Source organism: Podarcis raffonei, chromosome Z (genome assembly GCF_027172205.1).
Source record: "Podarcis raffonei isolate rPodRaf1 chromosome Z, rPodRaf1.pri, whole genome shotgun sequence".
Taxonomy (NCBI): Eukaryota; Metazoa; Chordata; class Lepidosauria; order Squamata; family Lacertidae; genus Podarcis; species Podarcis raffonei.
In genome coordinates, this window is record NC_070621.1 from 47,447,942 (window position 1) to 47,460,974 (window position 13,033).

Genomic DNA, 13,033 nt, shown 5'->3' on the forward strand with positions numbered 1-13,033 from the left:
ACGGACACACGACACGCATCGCCTTCTGGAAAGTACGCTCTCTGTATTTGTTTCAGAACATCTGTGATACAGGGTTTCATCCGGTATAAATAAAGTAGAAAATCTTACAATTCATTTTTGTCATTATTTTAACAAAAATACCAAAAAACTTATTAAACCTGAAATTAAAGGCGGGGAGACTCTAGCAATCACACGGGATTCCAAATCACTGGTAGAAAGGGGAGATCAAAAACACTCGTCCGGCATTATTAACCTTCTCTCTGCCCCGGGTAGCAGGGTGCTGCCGCTGCTGCACAGCAGGCACCCCAGAGGGCGGTGGGGTGGGGGGCAAGCCGTTGGTGGCCCCAAGCAGACAGAGCCCCCCTCAAGTCCACTGCAAGGCCTCTCTCTTTGCTGGGCCTCAGTACCGTACAAAGGGGTTGCTGTTCTGCTGGGTCTGCGTATCTGTTTGGACCAAAACACAAGAGTTAGAATCTACGGATGAGCTTGCAGGCAAGAGAGATGGGTGGGCAAGAACAGGAGAAACAGGAGGTTTGGCCCTGGTGCTGTGCTCCACATTGCTTGGCTTTCTTTGGAGCAGAAGCGTGGCTGGACTTGAGGGAAGTGGGAGCCACCTAAGCAAGTCTCAGCATCAAGGAAACTCCTGAAAGAAGCATTCCAAACACCATTGCTGGGTTACATCTGCTGGGCATCTCTGGCAAAACCAAACAGGTGAGGCTTTTAAGGAATCGCCAGTTCCTCTGAGGCATGAGTGATCACTTTGCTCCACATCCTCCTTCTCCCAGGGGGGTGTGTGTGTGTGTGTGTGTGTGAGAGTGTGTAATGCACCCTCACCCACAGCTCTCAATGCTCCAGTCAAGCTGAAGCAGCAGCACTCACCTCCCTCCCTGCAATGCATGGCTCTTCCCTGGCACATGGGCATGCGCGAAAGTGTGAAACCATTCCACAGCTCACAATACGGAGCGCTCAAGAAAGGAATCTTGGGCTGCCCTCCTCTCTGCCACCCTACCCCCCACCTCGCCCTGCAGAAACTTCTTTTTGCAAAAGTCATATGTATTCAGTAGGTCAGATCACAGCTGCTTAGCACGCTTCCCTTGCTCAACCCTCACAAGCTAGGGGAAGGTCTCTTTCACACAGGGAAACAAGGGCAGCTCCCTCCTGGGAGCCTGGACTGAAACCAGCCTTGCAAAAAGCTGCAAGCTAGATGAGGGACAGGGCAAGGGGTGAGAAAAACAACCCTCCACCAAGAGACTCTTTCCAAGCTGGGGCTTGACACTCTTGGGACTCTTAGCTCCCTGCTGCGCTCAAAGCCTATCTTGTTCTCATGCGCCAGGGCGCCATGCATGGCTGCTGCTGCTCACTTGGGGAAGAGAAGCAAAGCAGGGGTGGCTGACTAGGGACAGGGTCCTGCCTCCTATCACAAAGGGAGAAGAGGGGCCTTGCTGGAGGGTATTTGTGTAAGAGATCACATTTCCTATGATCCTTGAAGAGAGGGCTTTCTCCTGCACTTTCTTCTCTACAGAGCATCTTGAGCGCCACTTCGCTGTTGGCCAGGAGGACCCTGCTGTACTCTCATGCCTCATTCGCCTCCCTGCATTCTCCACTAGTGTGGAGGAGGGGGCTGTGCCCAGGGGACTGGGGGAGAAGGGACCTGGGCCTTACTGGAAAGCTGTTGCTGGAGCTGCCGAACCAAAGCTGCCGTCTGCTGCTGCTGCTGAGTCTGCTGGAGGCCTTGTCGCTGGAACTGCACAGAAAGGAGACAGGGAGAGGGGGAGTGAGAGAAAGAAGAGATGTTAGAGGCTGGGTGGGAAAGAGGGAGAGGCAGCTGCCCTGGGGAGCTGAAGGGGCAGGGCATACTCACCAGAGGCTGCTGAGGAGGGATCCCCAGACCGGGAGGCTGCCCTTGGGCCTGGGCCTGGGGGACGGTGGGGACCTGGGGCTGCTGCTGGGACTGCTGAGGTGGGGGCTGCGGTTGCTGCTGCTGTGGCTGCTGCTGCTGTTGCTGCAGGGGAGGAGGAAGAAAGGGAAAGAAGTACAGCCTGTTAACAAGGCTGGAAACATCATATTGGCTGTGTTCCTTCTTCCACAGGGGCAGTGGCTGCCTCTGAATACCAGCTGCCAGAAGAGGCTGGATGCTGCACCCAGGTCCTGCTTTTGGGTCTTCCCATGGTAATCTGTTTGGCCCTGTGAGAACAGGATGCTGGGCTAGGTGGGCCTCTGCCCTGATCCAGAAGAGCTTTTTTTCATGGTCCAATGTTTTGCACAGCAAGGTAGGAGATGTGTTTCGTTCTCATAATCTGGGGGAACCTATTACCTTCCAGCCCCAAACAGCAAGGCCAGTAGCCCTCGATGAGGGGAACTTTTGTTCCCATACCATCTGTGAAGGCTACAGATTCTCCACCCCTGTTCTAATGCGTGGACACAGAATGTTCTCAGCTAGGCTGGGAGCAGTGAAGGGACCAGCACAGGTGTCTACAACGAGGCTTAGCCAAAAGTCATCCATCCTTCCACTAGTGGTGATGTCCGCTAGCATAGGTGTCTTTGAAGAGAAATTTTAAAAAACCCACACGGATGTTTGGCTCATCCACAGTTGCTTGCCACAGAAGCTTAATGGAGCCTCCAGATGCAAAAGCATTGTACCAGAGGTGCAGGACAAACAGCAGAGGATGGCTCTTCCACTGCCATCTGGTTGGCTGGTCATGGATGATCTGCCAAGGCTGTTCTCAGGTTTTACTGAAGACCTATTACTTCCCAACCCGCCCATCCTCTCACCTTGTCTGCAACACAACCCTTGGGGAGCTCCGAGGAAGATGTCTGGGAGGAAGGAAGGTAAGGCGAGTTGAGTTGCCCACGCATCATATATTTACTGCACATTTAAAGCACATGCACACCAAGAATCCTTGGAACTGTAGTTTGCCCTTCACAGAGATATAATGCCCAGCACTCTTAACGAACTACAGCTCCCATGATTCTTCTTTTTCGGGGGGGGGTGCTTTAAATGTATGGTGTGTACCCAACCATTGTGAGGAGTTAATGGGGCAACCACATCCAGACCCTATTGTGCAAAACACCAGCTTGTGTTGTGAAAAAAGCCACCTCAAGGTTTCCACTCAGCTTGAAAACTTTCTTCTGACACCAACCAGGCCCCGTTACTTCACAAGGTCTTGAAGATAAGACAAGAACGAGGACAGTGAGGTGCTTGTTTTTTTAAAAGAATGTGAAGAAAGGAAAGAACACGAAGAAAGCAGTTGGGGTCACATGACACACCGAGGGATGATCCCCACTTTGGCAGTTTCTTTGTGAGCACAATCCTAAGCAGTCTTTACTCCTCCTTCAGGAATACAAAAATAAAACAAGATGAAATATCAAACACATGCAAAATAAAATGAAATCAAGATGCAATTTCTCGAGTAACAATAGGGAGAAAAGCAAGGAAAAAGATCATGGGTGGGTGTTTCTCTATACAACAACAGAGCAGTCCAGTCACGATTTAAATTCAGAATCATTCTTATAGTGAACAGGAATCAAGTTTTCGACAGATGAACATTATTAGGTATAATTTTGGTGGAAAATGCCATTTGTTTTCAATAAGGGACCCAGCTCCCCAGGATTTCAGGAGCGGGGGTATCTCTCCATCTGGAGATGTCACTGGGGAAAGAACTTGGGACCCTCCACATGCAAAACAGATCATTGTTTAAAATTCCCATTGTTCTAGGCGCATTTTGCAACAGGGAATTTCATTAGGGTGAGCTGCTTCTGAGCTCTGGGTGCAGTACTGTGCCCAGTGCTTTTTTCCTTAAAAAATGTTTAGGGGTACTCTCATTCCATCTGAGAATCAGGAAACACCATGACAGGAAATGAGGCCACCACTGGGGGTAGTAATTCACCGTGCTACAGAAAAAAACTAAAAAATTTTAAAACTTTAGTTTCTTCTCTCATTAGATTCACAAAATGTTTAGCGGTATGCATAGCCCTGTGTTCCCCCAGGAAAAAAAGCAATGACTGTGCCCATGATTTCAGATTAAAACTGCAGAGTGGAAGGAAAGGAGGACCTTTTTCTGCCTCCCCACTTCCAGCCACTCTCTGAAGACTGGAGAAGAGACCCTCTTAAGAATATTAGGGGGGTGGGCAGGGGAAGGACTAGACCATGTGAAAAATGAACATGATATTTTAGCTGCAGTTCATTAATTTTCAGCTTTGTAGTTTTGTTATAAAAAAGTGTGCCTAAATATTCCATTCAGACATCTGAAGGCAGCCCTGTTTAGGGAAGTTTTTAATGTTTTAATTTGAAGTTTTATTCTCTTTTTAATGTTCTGTTGAAAGCTGCCCAGAGTGGTTGGGGAAACCCAGCCAGATGGGCGGGGTAGAAATGATAAATTATTGTTGTTGTTGTGCCCATAACTTAGGTTTAAGGTGCCATTTAGTTCCTAGCTTTCATATCTCAGTTTCTAACACTGAGCTACAAATTTACTAATTTATAGTAAACAAATCAAAATATTAAAATGGCACGCCCAATGGCTGGTGGGGCATCTGAAAGGAAGAACTGAGCAGAAAAAAGAGAGGGAGCCAATTTGGGCAAGAGGAACATGCAACGCAGGTTGGTGGCAGCTCTGTCCTAATGCTTACCCTCAGCATCTGCTGCTGCTGCTGCTGCTGCTGCTGCTGCCGCAGGTACTGCTGCTGCTGGTCTGGCAGGAGCTGGCTGGGTCGGATCCCTGATGGGACGCCCTGAGCACTCATGTGGTTTAACCCGCTTATCATGGCAGCTTGCTGCATTGACTGATGAGAAAACCTGCAACCAGAAAAAGGGAAGGAGAACGTGGCAGTGTGCCTTGTAGCAACCAAAAGGAAAGGATGCCCCAGTTGGTTTGGAAAGAACTCCCTGTGGCTCTTGGTGGTTAGCGGCGCTATAAGTTCTTCTTCAGGAAATCTCCGTGTTATTCCATGCCAACAGAAATCTCTCCCGGAGGGCAGGCCAGATCCTCACTTCCTCCACCTCCTTCTCCTGCTAGGCCAGGTGTGGGGAACCTCAGGCTCTCTGACATTGCTCATTGACTGCTCCCACTACCTCTGGCCACTTGGCCATGCTTGCTTTTGGGAGTTGCAGCTGCAGAACATCTGGAGGGCCAAAGGTTCCCCACATCTGCCCTAGCCCATTTTGGCAGGCAGGTGGAGCCTGACCTCATCACACACACACATCATTTTATTTGTACACCACCTTTCCATGGTTGAAACTAGGGCTGGGCGATATCTGGCTTTCAACATCATGATATATCACCAGCTAAGCATTGTGATATGCTGATAGATCACCAATGTCTGAAATAAGGATGGAGCTATGTAGAGGCATGGGCTGGCTTCACGGTTTTTCTTGCATCGTGATTTCTGCATAGCACATGCGTGCGCACACACACACACACACATCATGATTTGCAATATAATGCCAGGTCAAAAATTATGAAACCGATATCATGATATGGACTTCAAACTGGTTTTGGAGGATATATCAATATATTGCCCAGCCCTAGTTGAAACCAAGCCCAAGGCGGCTCATATAATTGTGAATGTAACAAAAATAGTCAGAAACAATAAATAAAACGCATCAAAAAAGTGCTGTGACACCAGGTGGCAGCTTCAAAGGGGCTTGCTTTCAGCAAGGATCAGCTGATCTCAGCAGGGCTCACTGTCGGCAAGCCCTGCTTGGAAAGGAATAGCCCGGAGCTCACGTTAACCTCCCCACTTTTTGGCTGTTCTTCCCAAGTGTCCTTACCTACCATTGCACATGGCATCAGGTATGGCCGGAGGAAGAAACAGCCTCGTTTGCCAAGCTGGGACCCCGTGCCAGCTCTAATTAGACCAACAAGTTGGGGGTTCCCCACCCATGCTTCATTGCCTTTGGTGAATGGTTCAAAATTCAGCCAAGCAGTCCCTCACCCACCACCCCTGCTTGCAGACCTGGTGCCTGGTCCCAGGAAGTACCTCTGGGCCGCGTTCAGAGCATGTCCGTAGCCAGGTGCCTGCTGGTGGACATAGCCGCTGGGTCTCTGCATCGGCCTGACAGGGTCGACAAAGGCAGGGTTGGAGCCAGGGTGCGTGTTTTGATAGGTCTGGCTGGAGTAGGTGGGGGGCACCATGGCGCTCGACTGAGAGGGGTGAGGCTGGAGGCCAACATGGGAGACGTAGGGGGTGTAGCCCTGCAAGGAACAAAGTTGCACGCTTTGTTAAAATCAGAGGGGCTGGGCTCCTTCATGAGGAAGGACAGGACCTAAACTAAACTAATAAACAAGACGGGTGACGGAAACAAGAGACAAGAAAGATTTGCTTGCCAGCTATTATGATATAAAGTCCTCAACCCCCGTTAGAGTCAGTTTACTTGAAAGGTCACCTTCACTCACAAATGCCCACTCAACTGTTTTGATCAGCAGAACTGTCAACTCTACAAGTGCCACATAATGTTTGTTCTGCACTTGTAAAAAAACTAGTCTTTTAGTGTGGGAGCTCTTACACTCTGGAACTCCTTGCCCATTGACACCATACAGGCCCCTTCGCTGTGTTCCTTTCTGTGCCTGCTAGAAATTTGTTGCTTAGGGAAACTTACCCAGACCTGTAAAGCTGACCTGTATTTTAATCTGCAGCTTTAGCTTGCAATGTAAACTTATAACAGCAATTTTGGTTTTTTAGCAGACAATCTCAATGTACACTTTATACCCTTTGCAAAGCACTTGGACGTTTTGTTTACAGTTTAAGTGGTACACAGATTTTGTTGAATAACAACAGAGTAATATCTAAAAAGGTGTGGTGTCGTGTTTGAAATCTGCCGGATAAGGGGCTGTGGGGTTTGCCCACTATGTCAGCAGAGCGCTGCAGATGCTGACCTCCTGACAGATACCCTGGCAGAGCATACCATCAGGAGGACTGTTCTGCCATCAAAGACATGAGGGCAAAATAGGGGTGGGATGTGAGAGGCACAGAGGTGAGCATGGTGAACTTACTATTTCCATTTCCTATCCCCTTGCCTCCCCCAACCTGATCCCTCCTTTGTCTCCCTTTCCTTTCCATGAATCTGAAGTAATCCCATTCCTACTCCCCCTTTGATACAGATGATCAAAGTGCATCAAGCAAAGGTTCCGGGCGAGAGTCCCAGTGGGAACTGTGGTGCAGACCCCATGCACAGGCCCTGTACCTGCCCAGCCCCATCTTACCTGTGATGGCTGCACAGATCCATAGGCCGGGGCAGGAGCCATCTGGCGCACGGGTGGTTGCCCCAACATTCCTTGGCTCTGCTGGAAAAGCAGCAGAGAGGTGTGGCTAGCAAAGGTGGCCCCAGGGAACCTCCCGCAAGGCAGGGAAGGAAAAGCCCGTAGCCTGCTTTGGGTGGAGGCTGTGGGGTGCGGCAGGGTGCCAGAATTTGGGGGAAAGCGGGTCTGAGACTCTGTCAAAGGCCTCTGCCAGCTGCACTCAAACAACCAGGCTTGAATCAAGTTGTGTATTTGAGATAAAGACAGCCTGAGAGATGGCAGAGATGGCCACAAATTCGGCCAGCTTCGGAAATAAGTTAAGAATAATTCATGGAGGTTAAGGCTATCGGTGGCCAACTACTAACCATTTCAGCTGTGTACTTCCACCAGTATCAGAGGCTGTATACCTGCAAACGGCACTCCTTCCTGGATGCAAGGACCCACCCCACACCCAACCTGGACTGCAGGATCACCAAGGCACCAACACTTAAGCCCTGATCCTTTGGTCTAAATGGCAGAGCTAGCTGAAAGGAAGGGGACAGTGTTCTTGATCCCTCTCCCCGTCACTCTAGTTCATGGGCTGGGGTGGGGTGGGGTAGGGTGGCTGAGGGCAGGATCCTTACCAGCTTGGCTTGCAGCTGCTGCCGAAGGAGCTGCCCCTGAGGACCAGGTGGCTGCTGCTGTCTGTAGATGGACGACTTGTAGGAAGGGTCGATTCCCATCATGCCCCCCATGCTCGTGGGCAAGACCCCAGTGTAGGGAGGGCGGCTTGGAACCCGCGTTCCCATTGGCATGCGCATCGGCCGGTAAGAGGTATCTAACCGTGGTCCACCTGAAGCGAGGGAGGAAGATGGGTAACGTTACGGACATGACCACCCCCCCTCCTGGACCTGGGTTCTCATAAGGCATAGAGGAAGACGTCGATGAGGTTCAGGGTGCCACCCGCCAAGGGAGGATGCTTCCTTTTTGCCGTTTGAGCTAGAGCATGCAGCCTTAGCCCCCACACCCAGATCTTGGAAGGAAAAGCCACACGGCCTTCTCCTCAACTCTGCAGATGAAGAATGCCATGATGACCAAGATGATCAAGGGTATGGAAACCAAGCCTTATGAGGAATGGTTGAGGTAGTTGGGAAGTTTTAGCCTGGGAAAGAAGAGACTGAGAGGTCATCTGCAAATACTTAAATGACTGACCCACGTGACAGAGGGAGCAAGCTTGTTTTCTTCTGTTCTGAAGGGTAAGACCTGAACTAATGGCCCTTAGATGTTTTTAAGCAGAGGGTAAGATTGCCGGAAGAAATATCAACAACTCAGATATGCAGATGACACAACCTTGATGGCAGAAGGTGAGGAGGAATTAAATAACCTTTTAAAGAGGGTGAAAGAGGAGAGCACAAAATATGGTCTGAAGCTCAACATCAAAAAAACGAAGATCATGGCCACTGGTCCCATCACCTCCTGGCAAATAGAAGGGGAAGAAATGGAGGCAGTGAGAGATTTTACTTTCTTGGGCTCCATGATCACTGCAGATGGTGACAGCAGCCATGAAATTAAAAGACGCCTGCTTCTTGGGAGAAAAGCAATGACAGGCCTAGACAGCATCTTAAAAAGCAGAGACATCACCTTGCCAACAAAAGTCTGTATAGTTAAAGCTATGGTTTTCCCGGTAGTGATGTATGGAAGTGAGAGCTGGACCATAAAGAAGGCTGATCGCTGAAGAATGGATGCTTTTGAATTATGGTGTTGGAGGAGACTCTTGAGAGTCCCATGGACTGCAAGAAGATCAAACCTATCCATTCTGAAAGAAATCAGCCCTGAGTGCTCACTGGAAGGACAGATCCTGAAGCTGAGGCTCCAATATTTGGCCACCTCATGAGAAGAGAAGACTCCCTGGAAAAGACCCAGATGTTGGGAAAGATGGAGGGCACAAGGAGAAGGGGACGACAGAGGACGAGATGGTTGGACAGTTTTCTTGAAGCTACGAACATGAGTTTGACCAAACTGCAGGAGGTAGTGCCTGGTGTGCTCTGGTCCATGGGGTCACGAAGAGTTGGACACAACTAAACGACTAAACAACAACAACAGATGGCTATCTAGCTAGGGATGCTTTCGTTGTGATTCCTGCACTGTAGGAGGTTGGACTAGATGCTCCACGGGGTCCCTTCCAACTCTACAGTTCTAATGTGTACATCCCACAATTCCCAGAAGGTGGGGCTGACTGTGGAAGAAGACTCACTTGCCCTTATAAGCTGGCAGGTGTCTCCTACCTCTTGCTGTGGCAGCATCTCTCTGTGCTGCCTATTTAAGAAAGCCCAGACAGGCCAGACTCACTGGGAGCTCTCCAAGGTGCTGATCTGGTTTACCTGAATCTGTAGGGCTCTCTTGATGCAGCTGCACCTACTGAAACACTGTGGCAGGTGTTGCTTTCAGCCAAGGGCCGCATTCCCTTCTGGGCAACTTTCCAAGGACTGCATGGGATTGGTGGGTGGGGTCAGAGGCAAAAGTGGATGGAGCACAGTTAGGCCAGTTCCACTTTCCCTTTCTATCCTCTATCCTGGCAAGCAAGAACAAAGTTCAAGGTTGTTTGAGCCCTCTCAGGGACTGCTGTGGGCATGATTCCTGAATTGCAGGGGGTGGACTAGAGGACCCTTGGCTTTCCTTCCAACTCCACAGTTCTTTGATTCTACGATTCTGTGACTCAGCTCAGGCAGGCAAAAACACTTGTGGTGCAAAGGTGCACCAGTAATGAATGCTACTTGGGGAGATTTCAGAGGAGATGATAAAGAGACATTTAGGGCTGCATTCAACTCCTGAGCTGTGTCCCCTGAAGAAACAATCCTGGATCCTTGCAAAGGTTTATCTCTCACACACAGCTTAGCTAGATGCCAAAATGCAGAGTCTTAGAATCTGGCACAGATTTTAATCTCATTATTCCACAAAACTTTTCTGCTAACCCTCAAAGTGTGTACTCGGAAGGCAGCAGGCAAACCACCTCCACCACTTCCCCAATTCTGCCCTGACCTTGTGGTTTGGATTGTCTGAAAACTTTTTTAAGCTCTGCAGGATTCGGAATAATGCCTGCTTGGGAGGAGAGGTTGGAGCTCTGGGTTTGTAGGCAAGGACTTGGGTCCAATCTGCTGCTCAGCCACCATTAAATTTGCTGGTTGGCCCTTTGGGACAAGCCACTCTGTCTCGGCTTCATGCGGCTTCTAAAGTGATCACCCCCTCCCCCGAAAAAGACCCAAATCCAACAGCAATAGAATTACTGAAAATGCTAGTGAAATAATAAGCAGCAATTAAAAGGGTTGTGAATAGCACAGCAGGCAGCAGGAGTGAAAAAACCAGACCAGCACTCTGGGGACTAGAAGCCACAATATATACATTTATATGGGTGTGTCAGTGTATGCATGCCTGTCTGCACTTTACACATTGTGGGTGGTATTCAACAATGCTCCACTTTGAAACATACCCATTGAAATTAATGAACCAAAGTTAGACTTCAGTGTGTCTGCCCTGTGTTGGAGTAGCATTAAATGCCACCCAAGGAGCATGCACATTCCTGCAAGGCTACATCGCCCAAACTGAGTGTGAACGTATCAAGTATTCCCAAAGGAACCAGGGTTTGGAACACAAAAGTCACAACTGCAGCATGTACAATATGGGTCCAGACTTAAAACCCAACAGTTCTACGTATCCTGGGCTCCCCATCAGGCTCTGTGCCACCAAAGAACAGGTGCAGAATATCTCCCCTTCCAAGGCAGGATCTGGAATGGGCTGAAGCCCCCCACCCCACTCACAAGTCTTGGCTCACCTGCTGGCAGAGGCTGGTTCTGGGCATAGAGGCCCATTGGAGACTGCCCGTAGGCCAGCCGTGACATGGGGTTCCCCGTCTGATGGTGTAGGAGGTCGGTGGGCATGCCACTTCCATAGGAGACCCCTCGGCCTGTGCTCATCATGTAGTCCTGCAGGGGAAAAGGCTGTGAAAAAGCAACACACACAGCAGGGCAAGCCAAGATTGGCAACAACAAAGAAAAGAGCAAGAGAGAGTATAGCACGCTGCTGGGGAACGCTTCTTTTGCCCCACTGGGCGGTGGGAGTGGGGGGAACTCTGAGAAACTGGGAGCTTGCTTTCCTAAGATACCACCCCATCCAATAACAGCAATGGCAGCAGTAGCAACAACAACGTTATTAGTAGCATTCGTAATTAGTAAGAATACTAATATTAGCAATTAATAGTAGTAGCAATAGCAGTAGCAGGAGTGGTACTAATGACCCACCCTTCACCAGTAGGTCCCCGGGTAGCCTACAAAAAATTGTAATTATTATTAGCAGTAGCAGTAGCAGTAGTTATCTGCCTTTCACCAGCAAGTCCCAGAACAACACACACAAATGTACTACTCAGCATTGAAACCTGTTTAAAAACATCACAGTTGCAGGAATAGGTTGACTGCACATATCAGGTGCATGTATACTGCATAAACTATATAACAACCTGGGTGGCCACTGTCAGAACAGGATGCTGTTGGGCCCCCTGTGGCCTGATCCAGCAGCCAAGCTCATATTGAGTTCTTAAGTGGCTGGGAACTGCTTGGCACCCCAGGAAAAACTGCAACGCCCTCTTACCTCGTTCTTGTTGGCGGGTGGGGGCCTCTTCTTTGTCTTGGTCTTCTTTTTGGGCTCAGTGGCAGAGTTGGTAGGATTCGCACTGGTCTTCTCCACCTTGGTCGGCTCAACAGCCTTCTTCTCCGGCTCTAGGGCGACTGGCGTGGGGGGCTCCTCCTCTTCGGGAGGCAGTGGCAGGGGCTCCAGGTAGTAGCTCCGGGGCTTCGGCTTTAAGTGCGTGTGGTACAGCAGCAGCCTCTGCTGCTCCTCGAAGCGGGACACCTTGCGGTCCACCCGCACCGTCCCGAACCAGCCCCAGGAGAGCGGGGCAGAGTGCTTCACGCCTTCAAAGAGGTCCCAGGGGGAGATTTTCTGCTTGGTGGACACCTGCAGGCCCTGGGGAGGGAGGGAAAGGAAGAAAATGGAAAGCCAGCCAACAGCAGCAGGGACTTAGCCTCCTTGGTCCAGGTTCACAGGGCCAGAGGAGAGATGCTACCTTCTCCTTGCTCTCACAAAGTGTTGGAAAGTGACTCCATTACCTGTGCATACAATCATCAGCACAGATACCTGGGACACCCTCTTGCAGCTGCTGTCCATTTCATCTTTTTTAAATATATATATATATTTAAACTCCTTATCAGTAACAGGATCCCCAGGTGGGGTACAAAATAAAACACATTAGACCAAACACAGTACAACAATTTCAGAGAGGAATTGGATGGTGGTGGGAAACAACACAGAGGTTGCCCAAGAAAGAAATTATAATACCTGAATATGCAAGTTTGTATTGACTAGGCACCAAAACGAAAACAGCGTGCTGTGCTTGCAAGGGGAGGGCACTCCACCAATGAAGCTGTGGGTGGGGCTACGCACTCATCCACACACCCCTTTCCCACACCACCCTACATACTGAGAAGATGCAACTACACCAGGGCTGGTGGTCAGGGAAGCTACTTGCCTCCTTCTTGAAAATGGAGTCAAAGCCAGCGATCTTGTTGCCTTTGGTGTCAATGAGGGAGCCCTGAGGCTCGCAGGTGATCACGTCCCGAGTCTGCTTGGGCAGGGGCAGCAGCTGCCGCACCTTCTCCAGGCTGTCAGACTGGCGGTCACCCAGCTCCTTCTGCAGAGAAAGGAAGCCACAGAGAGGGCTGTTGAGAGGCCTGGCCTGCAGGAGCTCCTCCTGGAGCCCCTTTGCACTT

The 13,033-nt window shown here is 49.9% G+C and overlaps 1 protein-coding gene across 9 annotated transcripts in view; it reads right to left on the reverse strand.

The window, feature by feature from the left end:
- Positions 1 to 280: 280 nt before the first annotated feature.
- Positions 281 to 13,033, reverse strand: part of MED12 (mediator complex subunit 12) — a 49,095-nt gene continuing 36,342 nt past the window's right edge. For 7 of the 9 annotated variants that reach the window (XM_053374412.1, XM_053374417.1, XM_053374413.1 and 4 more), the window contains 10 exons: positions 12,793 to 12,954; positions 11,856 to 12,230; positions 11,044 to 11,194; positions 7,859 to 8,067; positions 7,200 to 7,280; positions 5,977 to 6,191; positions 4,627 to 4,792; positions 1,862 to 2,002; positions 1,663 to 1,744; positions 281 to 444 (listed from right to left, as the gene is read on the reverse strand). In XM_053374412.1, coding sequence (XP_053230387.1) covers positions 401 to 444; positions 1,663 to 1,744; positions 1,862 to 2,002; positions 4,627 to 4,792; positions 5,977 to 6,191; positions 7,200 to 7,280; positions 7,859 to 8,067; positions 11,044 to 11,194; positions 11,856 to 12,230; positions 12,793 to 12,954 — 1,626 coding nt within the window. In that variant the 3' untranslated portion in view covers positions 281 to 400. The remainder of the gene's footprint in view (positions 445 to 1,662; positions 1,745 to 1,861; positions 2,003 to 4,626; positions 4,793 to 5,976; positions 6,192 to 7,199; positions 7,281 to 7,858; positions 8,068 to 11,043; positions 11,195 to 11,855; positions 12,231 to 12,792; positions 12,955 to 13,033) is intronic. The other 2 variants (XM_053374411.1, XM_053374416.1) reach the window with 1 other exon arrangement.